This window comes from Rana temporaria, chromosome 4 (assembly GCF_905171775.1).
Source record: "Rana temporaria chromosome 4, aRanTem1.1, whole genome shotgun sequence".
NCBI classification, from domain to species: domain Eukaryota; kingdom Metazoa; phylum Chordata; class Amphibia; order Anura; family Ranidae; genus Rana; species Rana temporaria.
The window spans coordinates 231,145,190-231,168,700 of record NC_053492.1 but is presented as its reverse complement, the minus strand read 5'-3'; the positions used below and the strand labels follow the sequence as shown (position 1 = coordinate 231,168,700).

At 42.2% G+C, this 23,511-nt stretch overlaps 1 protein-coding gene across 8 annotated transcripts in view; it reads right to left on the bottom strand.

The window, feature by feature from the left end:
• MYO6 (myosin VI) overlaps positions 1-23,511 on the bottom strand; it is a 344,822-nt gene that overhangs the window by 205,559 nt on the left and 115,752 nt on the right. For all 8 annotated transcript variants that reach the window (XM_040349981.1, XM_040349983.1, XM_040349984.1 and 5 more), the window contains exons 5-7: positions 16,211-16,340; positions 12,294-12,399; positions 1,605-1,660 (exon numbers count right to left, since the gene is read on the bottom strand). In XM_040349981.1, coding sequence (XP_040205915.1) covers positions 1,605-1,660; positions 12,294-12,399; positions 16,211-16,340 — 292 coding nt within the window. The remainder of the gene's footprint in view (positions 1-1,604; positions 1,661-12,293; positions 12,400-16,210; positions 16,341-23,511) is intronic.

Here is a 23,511-nt window from a genome sequence, read left to right as displayed (position 1 = left end):
AGCCGCTCCGTCGCGATCGCTCCCCGGAGCTGAAGAACGGGGAGAGCCGTATGTAAACACGGCTTCCCCGTGCTTCACTATGGCGCTGCATCGATCGAGTGATCCCCTTTATAGGGGAGACTCGATCGATGACGTCATTCCTACAGCCACACCCCCCTACAGTTGTAAACACACACTAAGGGAACACTAACTCCTACAGTGCCCCCCTGTGGTTAACTCCCTAACTGCAACTGTCATTTTCACAGTAAACAATGCAATTTAAATGCATTTTATGCTGTGAAAATGACAATGGTCCCAAAAATGTGTCAAAAATGTCCGAAGTGTCCGCCATAATGTCGCAGTCACGAAAAAAATCGCTGATCGCCGCCATTAGTAGTAAAAAAAAAAATAATAAAAATGCAATAAAACTATCCCCTATTTTGTAAACGCTATAAATTTTGCGCAAACCAATCGATAAACGCTTATTGCGATTTTTTTTACCAAAAATAGGTAGAAGAATACGTATCGGCCTAAACTGAGGAAATTTTTTTTTTTTATATATATGTTTTTGGGGGATATTTATTATAGCAAAAGGTAAAAAAATATTGCATTTTTTTCAAAATTGGTGCTCTATTTTTGTTTATAGTGCAAAAAATAAAAACCGCAGAGGTGATCAAATACCACCAAAAGAAAGCTCTATTTGTGGGGAAAAAAGGACGCCAATTTTGTTTGGGAGCCACGTCGCACGACCGCGCAATTGTCTGTTAAAGCGACGCAGTTCCGAACTGTAAAAACACCTTGGGTCTTTAGGCAGCATTATGGTCCGGTCCTTAAGTGGTAAATTAACACCCTTCGATTAAGAGCAAGCAAGCGGACTTGGCATGACTCTGAAACCCAGATGGTTGCCGACAGCTAAAGTCTTCACTAATGAGTGGGAATCAATCAGAATGGGTCTTAATCATGTGATCACTGTGTCAATTGCCACATAGTGATCACATGCAGACTGGAGGCTTGGGCTACTTTCACACTGATCCGCTGCAAAAACGCATATGCATTTTTGCCTCAATTTTACCACGTTTATGGTGCGGTTTTTAAAGGGCATGTGACTAAAAAATTCCTTGAAAAACTCCTCAGTGTGAAAACAGCCTTACATAGGCGACCAAATTTCAAAGTTTAGCTGCGTTTAATAGACTTTTCTTCTGCAAAAAAAGCCTTTAGCCTTAAGGTGACACTGCAGATTCCACTGTAGCCTGAAAGTGGCAGGGTTCATTTGTTTAATACAATACTTGTCAAATACAATTACAGCACTGTAAAGTTGGCAGACACTTCTAAACTTGGCTTGAACATTTAGGCATCAATGACCAGGTCACAATAGGCTCAACATCTTGCCACTGGCTGCATGCAAATATGCGGCCTCTTGGCAGGTGGACATTGGCGCCACATATTTGCGTGCAATAGTGCAAAAGCAGCTGTGCGCCCTGCATGCTTCTGGCACAGTTATCTGTTGCTAAAGGAATGCTCCCGATCACAAGCAGCGAAGATCACATGATCCTAAACCCCTTAAAGGTCGTAGAGGCGTTAAGTTAATGAAACTGAGGCGATTTTTTTCTATAATGTCCACATACCTTCTACAATTCTCTCATCAATATCTTGCCCAGACCCATAAGATTCAGTCAGGTACCTACAAGACAGAGAAAAAAAAATGTCACAACTGAGAATGCTCATTTTAGAATACATGGAAACATCTGTTTTTGATAGTAATATTTAAATTACTGAAATGCTTGTGTGCATATGTAAAATCAAGATCAATATTACCCATAACCATCTAACAAGGATAACAATATACACTATATTTTCAAAAGTGTTGGGACATCTGACACATAAACTATAATGGCATTTCAGTCTAAGTCTGTGGAATTCAATATTGAGTTGGCCCACCCTTTGCAGATAGAACAGCTTCAACTCTTCTAGTAAGGCTGTCCACAAGGTGTAGGAGTGTGTCTATGGGAATGTTTGACCATTCTTCCAGAAGCACATTTGTCAGGTCAGACGCTGATGTGGATGAGAAGGCCTGTCTCCCAGTCTTCGCTCTAGTTCATCCAAAAGGTGTGACCTTGCTTTGTGCACTTGTCCAAATCATTTGGTGGAGGAGGGGGGGGGGGGGGGCTTGGCCCCTTTTTTTTTTGCAGTGAAGGGAACTCTTAAGGCGTCAGCATACCAAGACATTTTGGACAATTTCATGCCCCCAACTTTGTGAGAACAGTTTGGGAATGGTCCCTTTCTGTTTCAACATAACTGCGCACCAGTGCACAAAGCTAGGTCCATAAAGACACAGATTAGTGAGTTTAGGGGGGAGGAACTTGACTGGCCTGCATAGAGTCCTGACCTCAACCCCCATAGAACACCTTTGGGATGAATAAGACCTCTGAGCCAGGCCTTCTTGTCCAACATGAGTGCCTGTCCTCATAAATGCGCTTCTGCCAAGCATTCCCATAGACACTCCTAAACCTTGTGGACAGACTACCCAGAAGTGTTGAAGCTGTTATAGCAGCAAAGGGTGGGCCAACTCAATATTGAACCCTACAGACTAAGGCTGGATTCACACCTATGCAGTTTTAGTTCTTTTTGCAGATTTGCACCACAGTCCATTTAACACTGTTTCCTATGGAACACGTTCTGTAGTGCAAATCTGCAAAAAGCACAAAAAATGCATAGGTGTGAATCCAGCCTTAGACTGGAATGCCATTAAAGTTCATGTGCGCGTAAAGGCAAGGTAAAATAGTGTAGCTTCAGCCAGATCTAGATTTCTTTTTATCTTGCATGCCTAATTTTGGTCTTGAGTATGTATGCAAGATTCCTCCTATGCTGTGTAGCCACAGATCCGGAGTAGGCAACCTCAGCCCTCCAGTTGTGGTTAAAACTACAAATCCCATCATGCCTCTGCCTCTAGGAGTCATACCTGTGATTGTTGGGGTCTTGCAATGTCTCATGGGACTTGGAGGGCCAAAGTCCCCTACCTCTGCTGCTTTATGAATTGGGAGCTACAATGTCACCTGGCAGTAGCCACTTTATTTAATCAATCGAGCAGAGTAGACAGTGTTTTACCATTGAGCATGCACCACTACCTATGTATTCTCCAGGCTTTCTGCATCAAATATTCACAAAAACTTGTGCTGCAGGACCAGTAAGAACATGGAGAAAAAAAAAGAAAAACTGCCACAGCAACCAAGCAGTAAACATGTTGACAATATAAGACTGCCCTTTGCATATTATTATTATTCTTTTTCATGCTGTCTTACTAAACACACACATGAGACAAAGAAGGTATTTAGAATAGAAACGCACACTAGGGTTCCACTAATACATAACAGGGAATATTATATATAGCAAAGTCTGTGCTCCCTGCAGAATGCAGAGCGCTAGCAAAAACTCAGTGGGGGGTGTATCGGACCCCCACAGAGAGAATGCTGCCTACACACAGAGTATACATAAGAGCGGTCTTATCTAAAGACTGCTGCTTGAGGGAAGAGGATTTTTGCTTTCGCTGGAGTTGATTTTCAAATGAAAAATATATATATATACTTCTGCAATATCAGAGTATATTATTTCATTTTAATAAAATTGAATTTAAAGGTACTTTTTAAATGGACATATAATAATAACCAACTTTGCATTACCTACTAAATGCATTATAATTAATTTAGGATTTTTGGTTTACCTGCGAAATACTTCTCTTTGAGTATATCAATTATTCATGATTACTTAAGTTATGCTGCCACCTTCAGGTGAATGGACACTGGTTAATAAGTTAAAAAAGCAGGAATAATAATACCCACCCAGACATTTAATCCAAGAGAAAAATATTTTACAAGTAAACCAAAAAACCTAGGCCCGGATTCAGATACGAGTTACGACGGCGTATCTCCAGATACGCCGCCGTAACTCTGAGCGTGCGGGGTCGTATCTATGCGCCCGATTCTTAGAATCAGTTACGCATAGATTTCCCTAAGATCCGACCGGCGTAAGTCTCTTACGCCGTCGTATCTTAGTTGCATATTTACGCTGGACGCTAGGTGGCGCTTCCGTATATTTACGCGTATAATATGTAAATTAGGTAGATACACCGATTCAGAAACGTAGGTCCGCCCGGCGCATTTGGTTACGTTGTTTACGTAAGGCTTTTTCCGGCATAGAGTTACCCCTGCTCTATGAGGCGTAGCCAATGTTAAGTATGGACGTTGGGCCAGCGTCGAATTTTGCGTCGTTTGCGTAAATCGTTCGCGAATAGGGCAGTGCGTAAGTTACGTTCACGTCGAAACCAATGAGGCTTTGCGGCGCACTAGGATACGTCCACAGACGGCGCATGCGCCGTTCGTAAAAAGCGTCATTTACGTGGGGTCACGAGTAATTAACATAAAACACGCCCACCTCCTCCACATTTGAATTAGGCGGGCTTACGCCGGCCCAGTTACATCACGCTGCCGTAACTTACAGCGCAAGTTCTTTCTGAATACGGGACCTGCCGCTGTACGTTACGGCAGCGTAGTGTATCTGAGATACGCTACGCCCGCCGAAAGATACGCAAATGTATCTGAGAGGACCCACAGGCAAAATAAAGTATCTATCTGTCACAACAAAGATGTAGACTTCAAATAAACTCAAACCATTCAAACATTAAGCCCTGGTTCACACCAGTGTGGCTTTGAGTTTTTTATCAGTGCGTTATGCACCTCCAATTTCATTGCAGCTTGCAACTTAATTTAACAGAAGTCTAAGCAAATCGCAATAAAATGAGCAAAAAGTTGTGCAGGAATCTTATTTTTTGAGTCATGGCAATTTTAACAGTTCCATTGCTGGCAATACGGGGAGGCCTTGAAACAAACACGCGCGTCGGAGGTGCCCACACACTAAAACAAAGATTGCGATACATTTTATTGCAATCATTTGATTTAGTGTGTAGGCACCCCCGATGCGCATGTTTACTTTGGTAGGTGCATGTATGTCACCACGCACACTAGAGTGAGAGCAATAATCTAATCAATTTAGCCCCAGTGCGCCTGTGTATTTTTTTTTTTTTTTTTTTTTTTTAAAGAGAGGAGTTACAAAACAGAGGCATCTGAGCTTCTGCTCAGGGCATAGTAATCTAGCATAGTAAAACATTAGAAACAAACCTAAAACGTATAGCTCATAAGAGTCTCATAAGTGAAGGGGGGGGGGGAGAGATCCAAATAATAAATGAGAAAAGCAAAAAAAAACTGGTTGTGCACTCAATTTTAAGGTGCGATATCATGGGTAACTATTCACCTGACGCAACATCATCTTTTATAGTTTATCAAAAATTGGGCAATTTATTGCATTTGTGTGACCAATAATTAACTTCAGTGTATTTTCTACTGAAAGAAGTGTGGCGATTATGATGCTGTTGCTATCCTCTGCTGGTTCTAAGCCCAAGAAATAAGCATCTAAGGCCAATAAATACGCAATTACATGACCGCTGATCGCTCAGTTATTAGGTCTGAGTGGAGAGCAGTAAATGTCAATCGCCGCTTTGCCTCTCCAGCACTCACTGGAGCATTGGGCAGGAGAGGTGGCGGGCACAGTTGGCTTCAGGTCTCAGCAGTAGGCTGAGAGCAGGAGCCAGCTGTCAATCAGGCACAGCTGGATGGATCCCGAAAATATGATCGGAATCCTTCCAGAGACTGGAGCAACGCGGTGACATCAGCAACTCTGTGACATCAGTCAACAGCGGGCTTTAACTTTAGCCATGCTTCCCTTTTAAAGTGAGATTTCTGCAAACAGACAGAACCAAGTTAGGGTTACATGGAGCCAAAGAGAGCCATACAGGTCGACCAATCCGCATGACACCTTTTTGGCAGCAAATCTGTGTCACATTAATTGATCTGACTGTATGATGGTGAACTAAAGCCTCACCTCAGTGAGTACAAGATAGAACAGGGGTCTCCAAACTTTTTTAAAGAAAGGGCCAGTTTATTGTCCTTCAGACTTTAGGAGAGCCAAATTGTTGACAGCGTGAGTAGAACATGTCCTGGGCCCAGTATCAGTGAGAATAAATATGGCCTCAGAGTTAGTGGTCAATAGAAGGAGTAATGCCCCTAATGGTAAGAGGAATTGTATCCCATCATTAGTATCGGTGAGAAATATTGCTCCATTGTTTGTGTCAGTGGGAGGAAGAATGCCCCAAGAGCCAGATAACTGATAGCAAAGGGCCACATCTGGCCCTCGGGCAGCAGTTTGGAGATACCTGAGATAGAAGAAACTGTTTAATATGTATTATAATGTGTGTTTATAAATCGTGTGTATGATATTTGTAAAAAATCATGGTTTTGCTTTCTATGACCGTTTACACTTTATATCCCCCTTAAAGTCCTAAAGAACCAGTGAAATGCATAAATGGAGCAACATTTGAGTACTCCATACATTTACCAAAGTGGAGTCTGATACAATAAATAGAGGTTTGCATTTGGGTCAAACTTTTTTTTTTTAATTATGTATACATGTTTCAAACCAATTATAGGGTGATAAAATTTGTAGATAAATTTTAGTCTGTCCTTCAGCACTGTCCTACCCTTTTCTCCAATTCTCCAGGATGTTGATCGTCAACTTCCGATCCAACGACAACCATGTTCCCTGAACCAAGAGGTTCTCCAGAACACCTACCCAACAGACTGGCATCTAGTGTCAAGACATTCCAATCCATCAGAAGGATGGATTTCCTAGTATACAAAATCTGCATGGCTATCATTCATTCCAGCGCCAACCTAATTTTGGAAGTCAGATGCTTTGGCAGATCCAAGGACTCCCAGCGTATGTCCCATACTAACAGGATTTTGAGCTGCAGAGCTCTGGAATAAAACTGGGGCACTACGATCCTCCTCAGCCCTTTAATGCATGCTCAATTACCTGGGCCTCCCAATTACCTCAGGGATGCAGTAACTTCAGATTGATGCACACCACATCCACAAAGCTTGCTGTCAAGGATTCTTGATCCTCAAAAACCTCCACCTCTTTCCTTATCCTGTGGAATTTCTTCTGATGCCTGATCTTCCCTCAAAAGGGGAGAAGGAGAACACCCTCATTTGTGTCTGATGTGTACTAAACCAGTCAGTGCCCCTGAGAGCTAACAATTTAACCCTGAAACGGCTACAGGGGTTCTCCTGACTAGAGACCGGCGGTCGATTTGCGGCAAACTTTGCTCGTTCGCGGTCCGCCGAACAGGCGGATATCTGCCGATTTTCGCGGCAGTCCGCCATTTTACATTAAGAACTTTGACCTGTGACACATCCATCAGGTGGTGCAGGACAGCCAATTGAGACATTTCAGCACATGGACATTCCCCCTACCTTATAAATAAGACCTGATCTGGTGGCCATATTACATTCAGCTGTTTGTCAGTGTAGGGAGAGGTTGCTGTGCTGTGTGGAGCAGGGACAGGCTGTAGTACTAGTGACACAAATCGTTAGCTAACAGGTCCACAAAAGTCCTCAAGATAAGGCCCCTCGCTACTGCCGCAGGGTGTGTGCAATATAGGCCAGCAATAAGGGACTAAGCCAGGGAAAGAAGATCTTATGGAAGACATATGTAGGCTCATTCATTACCCAAGGACAGTAGCTAAAAACTGAGACTAATCTGAATTGAGAGGGGCTATGCCTGTGCCTTTTTTTAGGCCACTGACCATTTACCTAAAGGTGTCAGCATAACCCAAGTAGTCAGGAATAGAAAGTCCCCTGTGTTCTATATTGTACAAATAAAAAATACAGTTTATCACTTTCGAAATAACCTTTAAAATACTTTCCGAGTTCAGGCAAGCTGTTAATAAACCCTATGCGCTACAAAATCTGTCTTAAAATCGTATTTTTCTTGAAGACTTTTTGCAAAATACAATATTTAAAACAAAAATGCCCATAAAAAGCACATTTTGTATATGGTTTAAAGCATGTTCTTCTGTATTTTATGGAACAGAACAATTATAACGTTACTGCATTTACAGTATTTTTGAAGAGCGGAGATGTATTTTTAAAGAGCGAAGCAGCTTCCTCTGTGAAAATTGTTTTCATTTATAGTTGCCATTAGTATTGACTTATGAATCATTGTAGAATGTTTACAGGTAGACAAGTGTGCATTTACAATCAAGAATTCAATATAGAAGCAAAAGCTCCAAACAAACAACAGGCGATTGTCGGATGTTATTAACCTGATAGTTACAGGCTCTAGCTGCAGCCACACCTGACAAATGAACAGACGCAGCAAATGTTTCTTACAGAATATACAGCAACATATTTGGGCTATGGTAGTTGCTAACCGTATAATATAGCTCAATGGTCTTTAACCACTTAACCCCCAAGCCTGTTTTTCAGATTCAGCGTTTACAAGACTAAAACAGTTTTTTTTTTGCTAGAAAATTACTTAAAACCCCCAAACATTATATTTTTTTTTTTCTAACACCCTAGAGAATAAAATGGCGGTCATTGCAATACTTTTTGTCACACCGTATTTGCGCAGCGGTCTTACAAGCGCACTTTTTTTGGAAAAAAAAAAACTTTTTTTAAATTAAAAAATAAGACAACAATAAATTTGGCCCAATTTTTTTATATATTGTGAAAGATAATGTTACGCCGAGTAAAATGATACCCAACATGTGGCGCTTAAAAATTGTGCCCGCTCGTGGCATGGCGTCAAACCTTTACCCTTAAAAATCTCGATAGGCAACGTTTAAAAAATTCTATAGGTTGCAGAGTAGGTCTAGGGCTAGAATTATTGCTCTTGCTCCAACGATCGCGGTGATACCTCACTTGTGTGGTTTGAACACCGTTTTCATATGCGGGCGCTACTTGCGTATGCGTTCGCTTCTGCGCGAGAGCTCGTCGGGACGGGGCGCTTTAAAAAAAATTTTAGTTGTTTTCTTATTTATTTTTATTGATTTTAGAATTTTTTACACTGAAATAATAAAAAAAAATGTATCACATTTATTCCTATTACAAGGAATGTAAACATCCCTTGTAATAGAAAAAAGCATGACAGGTCCTCTTAAATATGAGATCTGGGGTCAAAAAGACCTCAGATCTCATATTTAGACTTAAATACAAGAAAAAAAAAAATGGAAATGTTGTCATTTAAAAAAATAACAAAACAATTGTCTCTTTAAGACGCTGGGCGGGACTGACGTTTTGACGTCACTTCCGCCCAGCAAAGCTATGAGGACGGGTGGGGGCCATCTTGCCCTCACTCGCATCCTCACTCACTAGGAAGAAGCACCCGATCGCCTCCGCCGCTACCGACGGCTCCGGTAAGTGGCGGAGGGCGCGGGAGAGCGGCAGGAGGGGTGGGGCCCTCTCCCGCCACCGATAACGGCGATCTTGTGGCGAATCCGCCGCGGAGACCGCCGTTATCGTTTACCGGACCGCTCACTGAAGAGATGGGTATCTCGGTTGTGGCAGCAGCTGCTGCCGTTACTGAGATATCCATCTTTAAAAACAGGACATATATATATATATATATATATATATATATATATATATATATATATATATATATATATATATATATATATATATATATATATATATATATATATATATATATATATATATATACACACACACACACACACACACACACACACACACACACACACACACACACACACACACAGTGGGCGGTCGGTAACCGGTTAAGCTTATTCAGTGCACAAGATATAGTCAAATGTGTACGTACCAACGTGCTTATTTCGTAAAACAGTGAAAAGTGTGATATACAAGGTGTAAATATACAAAAAAGCCATGGCAACCTGTTCAATGTCAGCCTACAGTTATGAAAAATAATCTGTGAGTTCTGATTGGTTGCCAGCAATACTGCATTTTGGACTTCACCCTTGTTTATTACATAGGCCTGCACATTAAAATTGTCATAAAAGTGTGTCACATTTAATGAACACATGTAAACTAGATAATATTGACATACAGTGGGGCAAAAAAGTATTTAGTCAGCCACCAATTGTGCAAGTTCTCCCACTTAAAAAGATGAGAGAGAAGAATTCACGCTCCATGATAATATGCGGTTTAGGTTTTTTCAGATTAGACACGCGGCCCAGATACAGTTTTCACGCACTTACCCGCAACCGACCCCACCACTGTAGCCACCAAGATAGCGTTTGCCATAAAAGCTCCCCGGAAGGGGATAGACGGGTCATTGTATTGCGCATGCAAAGCTTGTAATGACTGTAATACTTTGGTTGTATGACAATGCTCTTGCTGTGAGACCTTGTTACACTATGTACCCACAAATTACTGATTGTTTTCTGTATGCAACTTTACTCAATAAACATTTTGTTTAAGTAAAAAAAAGATGAGAGGCCTGTAATTGTCATCATAGGTATACCTCAACTATGAGAGACAAAATGTGGAAACAAATCCAGACAATCACATTGTCTGATTTGGAAATAATTTATTTGCCAATTATGGTGGAAAATAAGTATTTGGTCAATATCAAAAGTTCAACTCAATACTTTGTTATATATCCTTTGTTGGCAATGACAGAGGTCAAACGTTTTCTGTAAGTCTTCACAAGGTTGTCACACACTGTTGCTGGTATGTTGGCCCATTCCTCCATGCAGATCTCCTCTAGAGCAGTGATGTTTGGGGGCTGTCGCTGGGCAACACAGACTTTCAACTCCCTCCAAAGGTTTTCTATGGAGTTCAGATCTGGAGACTGGCTAGGCCAATCCAGGACCTTGAAATGCTTCTTACGAAGCCACTCCTTCGTTGCCGGGCAGTGTGTTTGGGATCATTGCCATGCTGAAAGACCCAGCCACATTTCATCTTCAATGACCTTGCTGATAGGAGGAGGTTTGCACTCAAAATTTCACAATACATGGCCCCATTCATTCATGTATACGATCAGTCGTCCTGTTCCCCTTGCAGAGAAACAGCCCCAAAGCATGATGTTGCCACCCCCATGCTTCATAGTAGGTATGGTGTTCTTTGGTTGAAACTCAGCATTCTCTCTCCTCCAAACACGACGAGTTGTGTTTCTACCAAACAGTTCTACTTAAGTTTCATCTGACATTATGACATTATCCCAATCCTCTTCTGGATCATCCAAATGCGCTCTAGCAAACCTAGCTTGGCACTGCAGGACCTGAGTCCCTGGCGGCGTAGTACGTTACTGATGGTAGTCTTTGTTATGTTGGTCCCAGCTCTATGCAGGTCATTCACTAGATCCCCCCTGTGTGGTTCTGTGATTTTTGCTCACCGTTCTTGTGATTATTTTGACCCCACGGGGTGAGATCTTGCGTGGAGCCCCAGATCGAGGGAGATTATCAGTGGTCTTGTAGGTCTTCCATTTTCTAATTATTGCTTCCACAGTTGATTTCTTCACACCAAGCTGCTTGCCTATTGCAGATTCAGTCTTCCCAACCTGGTGCAGGTCTACAATTTTGTTTCTGGTGTCCTTCGACAGCTCTTTGGTCTTCACCATAGTGGAGTTTGGAGTGTGACTGTTTGAGGTTGTGGACAGGTGTCTTTTATACTGATAACAAGTTCAAACAGGTGCCATTAATACAGGTAATGAGTGGAGGACAGAGGAGCCTCTTAAAGAAGATACGGCTCTGTGAGAGCCAGAAATCTTGTTTGTAGGTGACCAAATACTTGATTTCCACCATAATTTGCAAATAAATTCTTTCCAAATCAGACAATGTGATTGTCTGGATTTGTTTCCACATTTTGTCTCTCATAGTTAAGGTATACCTATGATGACAATTACAGGCCTCTCTCCTTTTAAGTGGGAGAACTTTCACAATTGGTGGCCGACTAAATACTTTTTTGCCCCACTGTAAATTCACAACCTAAGGCAGATGTTATGTCCAGGATCAGAATTTGACAGCTACAGGGGTGGGCAGGGAGTACTACAGGTTGTCCACACCAATACAGATGTCCAAGGGGAGTGATACCAATCCTCAGGAAAACAACCAAACCTGAACACAGGAGTGTGAATGCACTGGCAATGTTTGTTCAGGTACTAAGCCAACTAATCTTCCTTACTATATAAATATTAGAGCTGAACTATAAAATATCAGACAACATATCTGATCTGGATTAGTTTAACTCATTACGGCAACCTCATTTCCCACTACTAGTGTGCACGGTTGACCCTGTTCTCTGACATAAATCTGTCTTCCTTATATTTTTGTTTGGGTAGAGTATTTTTTAGAGGAAGATAAACTGTATTTTAAAGAAAATATAAAAAGTAAAAATAATAATAATAGTAAAGGATCCAAACTTAATTTTCAGTATACAAACCTCAGAACAAACTTAGTATTTTCTGTCTTGCCGGCTCCCGATTCTCCAGACACGATGATTGATTGGCTCATCTTTAAAACCTTCATGTCTCGGAAGGCCTTATCGGCTGGAACAAAACATATTGTAATAAGCAACACTTTAATGCTCTGGCAATCCCAGCTTTCAAAAGTTATTTACTTCGCATGTACTGGAAAAAAGAAACTGAAATAACGTAGGCTGGAACATGGCAGCTTTTATGTGGACTAAAACTTCACTGAGTATATTAAAACATCATAAAATGCTTTTACAATTTCTATTCACAGCACGTTGGCATTAGATTATTTCTACCCAAAAACAGATTTATGCATGAGTGAATTATTTACCAACATTCCTCAAAAACAACAAGCAGCTCATTTTTTGCACACGATAAAAAAAAATATATATATATATTTTACCTGCAAAGAGATTTGAGGAACATGTTCTTTTGACTCCATAATGAAGATGAAGGACAATCAATCTCAAAGAATTTGTGAACATGAACTTTTTTTTTCAGAATACTGGCACATTCACATGGCTAGAATGCTCTTTGGGCACAGAAGAAACCCCTGGCCCTGTTCTGGTGAACAACAGTCTACCGTTTTTGGATTGAATAGTAAAACATCTAAGGCCAAACCTACCTAGTCAACATCATTTTTAATTAGCCAAAGGATTCTGCTATAGCTTTTAAGATAGAAATATGAAAGCTGCCATAGCCGACTTTGTTTTTGAAGGTGCAGGTATCACAGCTTTCCTTCTCATCACTTCAACACTTAGGCCTCATGCACACAGGGTATCTGCTTAGCCCCCCTGGACACCTTTTCTCCTTGCAGGAGCGATTTTAGGCACCGGTTTCTTGTAAACGTCTTTTAGCCTGACAGGAGAAAAATCTGTGTTTTAAATTAAGCTGCATTTTTTTTTCAAACCAGTTTAGCAGAGTCTGTGTGTTTATTTCATTGGCCAAAATGTATATTTATTCTGGCCATTGAAATAAACTCTGAAGTGCTAAACATAGCTAGCGCTTTTTTTTTTGTGGTCAAACTTCCCTTTCCTGAATGCAATTTTTGGGCGTTTAGAGAACATTCTCTAAACTCCACTGCAACTATACTCCTAAAAACATCCATGTGTGCTTAGAGACATAGGACAACGTGGGGAGCTCAAGGGTAAAGAGGCCTAAAAGCTACTTAACACAGTAAAATACACGTATTGTACATGCGCATATACACGTTAGAATGCATTCTATTAGCCAGAATATTAATCTATTCTGGCCGTTACAATGCATTAATGCGCCCAAATTCTTGTACCACTTATGCATAGTCCTTGTTTTTTCTGCTCAAAAGCTAATCTCCTGAATATGCTGGTGATGTGGTTAAACGCTCCTCTTCTAATACTCCTGTAAATGTCCATTTGTGCATGAGGCCTTAGCAAGTTGCTGACCTGTACAAGCAAGGCTTGCTTGCCCATCTGTGGTCCACTAAAAGGTAATGCCATGGTTAAAGGATGATAGACTGACAGCATAGAGTATAACTTTACCATGGTCAGTTGATTTTTATTTAATTGGCAGGAACAGCTAATAAATACTGAATGTTTAAAGGGTCCCCTTTGGTAGTCCATGAGGACAGAAGTTGAGAAAATCAGATGGAAATTAAATAAAAGCACACTTCCCTAGTTTTCTCTCTCAATAGGAATACATTCACACTTTCATATTGCCTAACTTCTAACAACTTCTAACTCTACTTCATGAATCTTAATAAACGTGTGCCGTCAGAATCTTAATAAAATCAGGTTATGCAGGCATGGCTATGGATACTTTTGAAAGCACAAGTAAAAAAGCTAGTTTCAAGTATGTATATCTTTTGAATGATCAAAAGTAAAAAAAAAAACATGAATTCTGGTCTATAATTGCAGGACAGTGCATTTTCCCCAGGCACTACACATTTTTGTACTGTTTCTAAAGCAGAGTGAATATCTAAAAGGCAATTCAGCTGACTTAATAAGACACCCATAATTGTTTGTTGTCTGTGCCTTATATGCTTTAAGGTTAAGTTCACATTTCTTAACAAAAACAACAAATGCAAATTTGTTTGCATCTGTCTGCTCATACCTCGTATGGGCAGGCAGTTACACAATGACAGGAAGACTCAATGAACTACCGAGTGCCCTGGTAGTTTAAGTCTTCGGTACTTGTTTCAATCGCAGATCTCCATGAATGAATGACACGGCCATGTGGTCGGAGTCCTGCAACGGGTGACTTATTTTTCAAATTTTGACAGTGGTTGCAGGAAGAAGATCCCGACCCACTGTCAGAATTAGAAGGGAGATCAGTGAGAGGCTGCAGGAGTGGAAACCTGTTGCATGTCCCAAAGGTGGACTTATATATTTTTAGAAAGGGGGATTTCAACCCAAAAAATAAGGATAAGCTAGTCACACTTCCCCAACTGACCTGTAACCCAATACAAACACTACTGGAATATACATTTTTTGGGAAGTTTGGACTTTCTTTTGAGAATCTTCAGGCCTGGTTCCTGCCACAGAAGTGAGGCGGCAGTACCAGCATGCAAGCAAACCCACTGATTGGCTGCTTCTACCCCAGTGCTTTAATGATTACACACCGATCCTAGCATTGCTCAATAACTGGGAGGCATGCTCTATTTGTCCTTGGCTCCAAGGCTAGGGCATGCTGAGAAGTGGCTCCACCTAGACTTCTTACTCCAGATTTCACATTTTGTTGCTTGCATATTTTGGCTGCAGTTTGCAGTCTCATGGCAGATTAAATACCCTATGCCCATGTATTTATTCAGCTTGCTTGTATTTACCAATGGGAAAGGCAACATTTCTGGATGACACAGCATCTAATCAATGCCTTCCAATTTCCTCTGAGTTGTCCATTTCAGATCCAATTATTACTTGGGTCTCACCTACAGAGCACTATACTAAGAGACCCAGGGATAGTGGGGTATTTACTTTCTTCACAGGAAGTGTCAGGTCTTAAACTACAGACAAAGGTCATGTATTTACCTGTGCAGAACCATGCCTTATGTTTAAACAAAAGCAGAAACTTCTGACAAAGTAATGTGAAGATTTACTTACAGGTAAACAAATGTCACTATAAAACTACATGATCAATGCACATCCTAAGTAAAAAACACAAAGGTCTTTACTGTCAAAAAAAAAAAAAAAAAAACACAAAGGTAGAAGGTTAATGTCCTTAAATGACAGTGTTTGATTCACCACCAGTAAATGTTTGGTGAACATCATACTCTTTGCTTAATAAAGTGGAACTATGGTACAAGCATAAAAACGCATATGTGAGGTCTGCTGCCCATACCAGTAAAACTGGGTTTCTTTGCTTTTATAAGTACCCCCATTGGGACATTCTGCAAATGCCCATTGATACTGCCAACAGAACAGTTGTATTCGCATTTCTTTTGATAAGATGACAACTCGCTTCATTCTGCAGTGAAACCACAGCAGTGTTGTTATCCTTGTCACTGCTGTAGCTGCTTAGCTGTTGGCACCATTGGTTGCCCTGTCAGTGAATAGCCACTCTTAGCTCTGCCTACAACCATTTACAGCCGTGGGCAGAGAGATGAGTGGCAATTCACTGATAGGGCTACCAACAGCTAACAAACTACATAAGTGATAGAGGTGACAACACTGCAGTGATTTCAGAAGAAAGAGGGGAGTTGTCATCCAATCAAAAAAGTGCTTATACAATGGTTCCGTTGACAGGATCATCAGCTATTTTCAAAATATCCCAAGGAAAACAGGGAGCCCAGTTTGGATGCACGTTTCCTAGTTGCATTATCCATTAAAAAAACAGACATTAATTTTAAAAGAGGGCACAAAATTTTAGATGCACAAGATACCCATCATGGATAAAAAAGAAAAAGTAATCATACCTATTGCATAGACATGTGGTGGCAAAGTTCCTAGTGATTTACCATGGTATTGTTTAATGATATCAGAAGTATAAAGTTTTGGAACATCAAAATATGGATTTATCGCAATTAAAATGTTGGCCACATAAGTCTAAAAAACAAAAAGGGGCAATTATGATACAATAAAACAGTACAGCTAGAATAAAACAATATTAAAACAATTATTCTAAACTTCTTGTTAGTGTGAGACATTAACATTCATTGTAGAAGAAACTGTTTAAGTTCAAACAAAGAAGAGTCAGCTTGTTGAAAACTGACTCCTAGAAAATTAGGGGATACCAACTTGCAGAAAAATGACACTTAGAATGTACACAAATACACAATACATCCAAGTCCCTAAGATATGTACTGATGTAAAAAATGTATGCATAGATTTTATAAAGAGAGCAAATATACAAAAATAATAATGATAAATACATATAGCAATATTAAATGCATAAATCAACAAAACTTCACCAGGGCATCAAAATCTAAGTTTTAACAAGTTCAATTTTTTTTTTTTTTTTATGTTTTATTGGTGCTTGTTTTAATTATATAATATATATATACACATACATACACACACACACACATCAATCTACACACACAAGTATGTATGTATGTATGTATGTATGTATGTATGTATGTATGTATGTATGTATATATATATATATATATATATATATATATATATATATATATATATATATATATATATATATATATATATATATATATATATATATATATATATATATATATATATATAGTGGTGGGACTTTAAAAGATTGCTGGTTTACGCCATATTTTGGAGAGAAAGACGCACTAATTGCACAGCTGTGTGTTCAGCTATTTAGTTCTAAAATGACATGGCTCAGAGCCCGACCCCACAGACAGGCAGTCTGTTTCTGGGAGTCAGATGGACTCCTATCTCTCGGAGAGGAGTCAGACGCTGCATGGGTGCAGCTAGGGTATGCATGTCTGCAGGAGGCAGATATCATTGGTGATTAAGCAGCAAGGCGCTGGCCAGGAGTAAGCGAGGAGTGAGCTTATCTCTAGGAAACTCTGTCTGTTCTGAGGAACAGAACTTAGGCCTAGGCTACAGGCCTGAAAAAGCCAGATGGCAAGAATGAAAGCCAGGAGGCTAAAGTGTGGTGGAACCCCCTGCGAGGGCTGCTGATGTATTTGTGAACTTTTTGTGCTTTTAAATAAAAGTGGGCTACCAGGCCCTTAAAAACTCAGTTTGGGACTGGCGTACTCACTAAAAAACACACCTACCGCTGGAGTCTGATCACCCCAATCTTAAATGTGGCGGAAAATGTGTGTTGGTAGGACAATTGCTATTGAAATGTTGGACAACAGGGGGTGGTGTGAAACTGCGGGACTGTACCATAGGAAGTAACTGCTTGCCTGTAGGTGGTCCCTCCATAGACACTGTCCTAGCAAACAAGGGGACAAGAGGTCCCAATGACAATGTTGAGTTGAATAACCCCTTGTGGAACATTGCTATTGAGGTTAAACAGAAGGATGTGGTGTTGATCTCAGATGGTTTGGCTGCCAAAGGTAACCACACAGGGGTTAGTGAACATGAGAAACAAATGTTGTTGGTTAATGTTGCGTCAGGTATCGAGAGCAGTCAATCCCTGACAGATTTCATTTAAGTGGGTCCCCAACAGACCCAGGAGAATAGGTCTGTGGGAGAAAAAAAATAAAAAGATTCTGAGGCCAGAAGGTAGAAGGGATAGAGAGATTAGTGGGAGCCCACGGTTTAGGAAGAAGTGCTGGTGGAAGGACACCCGGAAGAAGATGTGGGTGGAGTGCCCCTTTAGAGAAAGGGTTGGGCAGATTAGGACTCTTGCTGCTGATAGTTGGCACAGAGGCGCCACAATGAAGTGCTGGTGGAAACATACCCAGAAAAAATGGGCCTACACAGCCAATGGCTGGCACAGAGATGTCCCATTTGTGATGATGGGTTTATGTGTTCCTCCCTCCGGTTCGAAACAGGGGGGGAGGATATGTGGCGGTGGGAATGAAAGCCAGGAGGCTAAAGTGTTGAGTATGCAAGATACAGTAATGGTGGAACCCTCTGCGAGGGCTACTGATGTATTTGTGAACTTTCTGTGCTTTTAAATAAAAGTGGGCTACCAGGCCCTTAAAAACTCAGTTCAGGACTGGCGTACTCACTAAAAAACACACCTGGCGCTGGAGTCTGATCACTCCAATCTATAATATATATATATATACATAGTCCCCTTAGAGTGGTTGTAAAGGCAGAAGGTTATTTTACCTTCATGCATTATATGCACAAAGGTAAAAAAAAAACTGCTGAGTTAAGCTCCCCACCCAGCTACACTTAAAAACGTACCTGAGCCCTATCTCGATCCAGCAATGTGCAAGAGAGCCGGGGGTTCTCACTCCTCATTGGCTTAGATACAGCAGCAGGAGCGATTGGCTCCTGCTGCTGTCCATCACAACCAGTGAAGAGGGATCAGGGGTGGGGCTGAGCCGTGCTTTGTGTGTCTTATGGTTGGCTTGGAAGCGAATATGCATGAGTGCCCCCACAGGAAGTGGTTTGTTAATGGGGGCACTCAGCAAGGGGGGGGGGGGCTGGAATGCCGGTGGGGAACCCTAAAAGCAGAGGATCTAGGCTGCGCTGTGCAAAACCATTATACAAAGCAGGCAAGTATGAAACGCCTGTTATTTTAAAGAAAAAAAATATATATATATATATATTTTTTTTTTTTTTTTTTTTTTTTATTTAGGGCTACATTCAGTTAGGGGCGCGCATAGTTACGGCGGCGCAGCGTATCGTATTTACGCTACGCCGCCGCAACTTACAGGAGCAAGTGCAGTATTCACAAAGCACTTGCTCCGTAAGTTGCGGCGGCGTAGCGTAAATGGGGCCGGCGAAAGCACGCGTAATTCAAATGTGGAAGGGGGGGGTGTGTTTTATGTTAATCTATGATGACCTGACGTGATTGACGTTTTGTATGAACGGCGCATGCGCCATCCGTGTACATATCCCAGTGTGCATTGCTCCCAAATAGCGAGAGTGAATTTCTCTATCGGGCACAGACAGCAATAAAGACCTAGGCAGGGGTTCTAAGCCCTCTCCACTCTATCCAAAACTAGACATTTTGGGCTTCATTTACACTTTAAATGTGTTTGTTTTTGAATTTTGGATAGCCCAAATAAAGACCAAGAAGCCAAGATTTAAATTGTCTGTCATACAAAATGTGGAAATCCATAGGGTTTTAATTGTGAGGTGACTCCAAACAAATGTCCCCACCTTTCTGTCTCTCCTGCAATATTGCCATTTTACCTGGTTTTATACAGCCAACCAGTCCTAGGAGAATACACCAGTGGCTGGATGATATCATCTTATAAGTTTAGTCATATAACAGCTATGGAAGGAGAGAAGGGGGAATTTTCCATTCTGTAATCATCTGTATTTTAAAGTGGAACTTTAGTCAGAAAAGGAAGACGCTTCAGGCAGGCCCCTTTTGCAGGTATAGCTATGTAAAACATTAAAAATCTGTGTCTGTACTGTTTAACCACTTGCCGCCCGCCAATGACATATTGACGGCGGCAAAGTGGTTGTCTGATCCTGACCGGACGTCATATGACGTCCTCAGGATTCTGAGCCGCTGCGCGCCCCCGGGGGCGCGCATGGCGGCGATCGTTGTTGCGGGGTGTCAGTCTGACACCCCGCAACACCGATCTTGGTAAAGAGTCTCTCACGGAGACTCTTTACCACGTGATCAGCCGTGTCCAATCACGGCTGTTCACGGTGTAAACAGGAAAAGCCGTTGTCGGCTCTTCCTCACTCGCGTCTGACAGACGCGAGTAGAGGAGAGCCGATCTGCGGCTCTCCTGACAGGGGGGGTTCGCGCTGATTGTTTATCAGCGCAGCCCCCCCTCGGATCGCCACATGGACCACCAGGGATGCCCAAGGGCAAAAAAAAAAAAAAAAAGTCTGTCAAAAAAAAAAAAAGCATTTAAAAAAAAAAAGATGCCAATCAGTGCCCACAAATGGGCACTGACTGGCAACATAGCTAAATCAGTGCCGCCCCAGTGTCCATCAGTGCCACCCCACATTGTCCATCAGTGCCACCCTGCAGTGTCCATCAGTGCCACCCCACAGTGCCCATCCATGCCCAGTGCCCACCTATCAGTGCCCATCTGTGCCACCCATAAGTAGCCATCAGTGCCACCCATAAGTGCCGCCCATGAGTGCCCATCTGTGCCGCCTATGAGTGCCCAGTGCCGCCCATCAGTGCCCATCAGTGCCGCCCATGAGTGCCCATCAGTGCCGCCCATGAGTGCCCATCAGTGCCGCCCATGAGTGCCCATCAGTTCCGCCCTGTGTGTGCCCATCAGTGCCGCCTATGTGTGCCCATCAGTGCCGCATACAAGCGCCGCCAATCAGTACCACCACATCTGTGCCCGTCAGTACTACCTCATCGATGCCCATCAGTGCCATCTCATCGGTGCCCATCAGTGCCGCCATATCAGTGCCCGTAATTGAAAGAAAACGTACTTATTTACAAAAAAATTAACAGAAAAAAATAAAAACATATTTTTTTTCAAAATTTTCAGTCTTTTTTTAGTTGTTGCGCACAAAAAAAAAATCGCAGAGGTGATCAAATACCACCAAAAGAAAGCTCTATTTGTGGGGAAAAAAGGACGCCAGTTTTGTTTGGGTACAGTGTAGCATGACCGCGCAATTGCCATTCAAAGTGCGACAGTGCTGAAAGCTGAAAATTGGCTTGGGCGGGAAGGTGTATACGTGCCCTGTATGGAAGTGGTTAAAGTCCAGTAATACGCTGTCTCACACTGGTCTGCACATGCTCAGTTGCTCTCCATTTTTAGGCACTGCTGAATTTGTAGAGGCCGATCTACTGACAGCCTTAAAGCGGAATTAAACCTGCCTATCCTTTACAGCCAAGGAAGATGCTTCTGTTTGATCTGCAACTGGCATGGTGCTGCACATGTGATCAGTTATGACACCAAACATTTAATGGTTTGACAGTTTGGTTGAGGACACAAGCAAAATGTGACAGTTGGAAATCCCATCATTACAGGAATGTAACTTTAACTACTTCCCTACCCGCCCATAGTAATATGACGTCCACAGGAGGGATCTCCTATTCAGGGCAGGCGTCATATGATGTTCCAGGCTTCCCGGCCTTCCAGGGGGGCATGCGCACGTGCCCGGCGGCCTTGATGTCCGCCGGGCACCCGCGATTACCGGAAACAGAGCAGGGGCATGGATCTGTGTGTCCTGTCAGGTGAGAGGAGATCAATGGTGTGTTCCCAGTACAGAGGAACACCGATCGTTCTCCTCCCCTTGTGAGTCCCCTCCCCCTACAGTTAGAATTACTACCTAGGTAACACATTTAACCCCTTGATTGTCCCCTAGTGAGGCCAGGCCCATGCACTGGAGTGACATCATCGCGGCTTGGCCAGTCAAACTACCGAAGCCTGCAAACCCAGAAAAAAAGACCAGGTGGAGATGAAAGACCAGGTGAAGACCGGGTGAAAACGGAAGGCCGGGTGAAGACGGAAGGCCGGGTGAAGACGGAAGGCCGGGTGAAGACGGAAGGCTCGTCAGCGGTGCACCACTGGAAGGCTTTGTTCTAAGACAAGCCTTTCAAAATGTGCTAGTAAGCAATCCTTACTAGCACATAATGCTATTTTGCAGGGGACTTTTTTTTTACGGTTTACTACCGCTTTTTATGTAGATTAAAAGCCTGGTTATGCACACTATTGGTTTTGGATCAGTATTACTTTTAAAGGTTTTAACTTGTCATTTTATATATACAATGCTTAAAAGGGTTTATTTATAAAACATTTAAATGAATGTCAGAGGCACTCATGCAATCCTTAATTTTGTAAAAGATTGATGCCTAGATCATCAGCTTACGTCAGATCGTCTAATTACCAAAATATGGCATAATTTTCTGAAATATTTGAATATGAAACCTATACCACATTTTGGTCACTAGATGGAGCGGATGATGCAGGAATTCATCTCTTAAAAAACGAGACAGACACATTTCATTCAGTTTGCATGAATGCGATTTGTAATTGAACCCCAAAATGTATCCCTAGGCAAAATGTTCATTTTTTTTGGGGGGGGGGGGGGGGGGGGGGATACAATGGGGAGGAGTGAGGCCTTTTTCACACCCGCATGTCCGCTTTTTCATCCATCCGTGTACGGATGAAAAAGGGACATACATTGGTCTTTATGAGATTGCGGGTGTCAGAGGATGAACATCCGCTGACACCCAATCTCATCTGGGTCCGCAATCCTCCGATTCTGCAGACGGAGGAAAACCCTATTTTTCCATCCGTCTGCGGATCGGATCGGGTGAACGCGGACAGACGATCTGTGTTCATCCAATACCCCCATAGGGGAGAGCAGAGATCCTACAGGGCGGTCCCTGTCATCCCTCGGCTCAGCAGAACGATCACCCCTGAGCCAGCAGAGGTTCACGGGGCAGATCATCACGGATCCGTCCCGTGTGAAAGAGGCCTTAGACTCACAGGGGCAGATCCACAAAGAAATTTAAAAATTCCTGCGTCGTATCTTCGTTTTGAATCCTCAAAACAAGATATGACGGCATCCGGTTTAGATCAGACAGGCGTACGCCTTAGTACGCCGTCGGATCTAAGATGCAATTTCCCGGCGGCCGCTGGGTGGCGTTCTTGTCGTAATCTGCGTTGCGTATGCAAATTAGCATTTTCCGACGATCCACGAACGTACGAGCGGCCGTCGCATTCTTTTACGTCGTTTCCGTTCGGCTTTTTCCGGCGTATAGTTAAAGCTGCTATCTGGTGACGCACTCACTCATTTAAATGAAACACGCCCCCTACTCGCCGCATTTGAATTCCGCGCCCTTACGCTGCAAGAAATACACTACGCCGCCGTAACTTACGGCGCAAATTCTTTCTGGATTCAAACCAAAGCCAGGTAAGTTATGGCGGCGTAGCGTATCTCAGATACTCTGCGCCGGTGCAGATCTTTGAGGATCTGCCCCACTCCATTTAGTTTTTATTGCTGTGTTCCCTCTGGGAGATTCAGGTCATACATTCCAGGAGTCTTCAGGAGGGGGTTTCTCAGCTAAGCACAAGTGCTTTTTTTCTGGACATTTGCTTGGTTGCTTTTAATTATGGTCAATATTTTTAGCACATTTACTGCACATTATGATATTGGTGATATGATTGCACATCCACATTTGGTGAAAGTGTTTTTTAATCACAGAACGTTGTGTTAATGC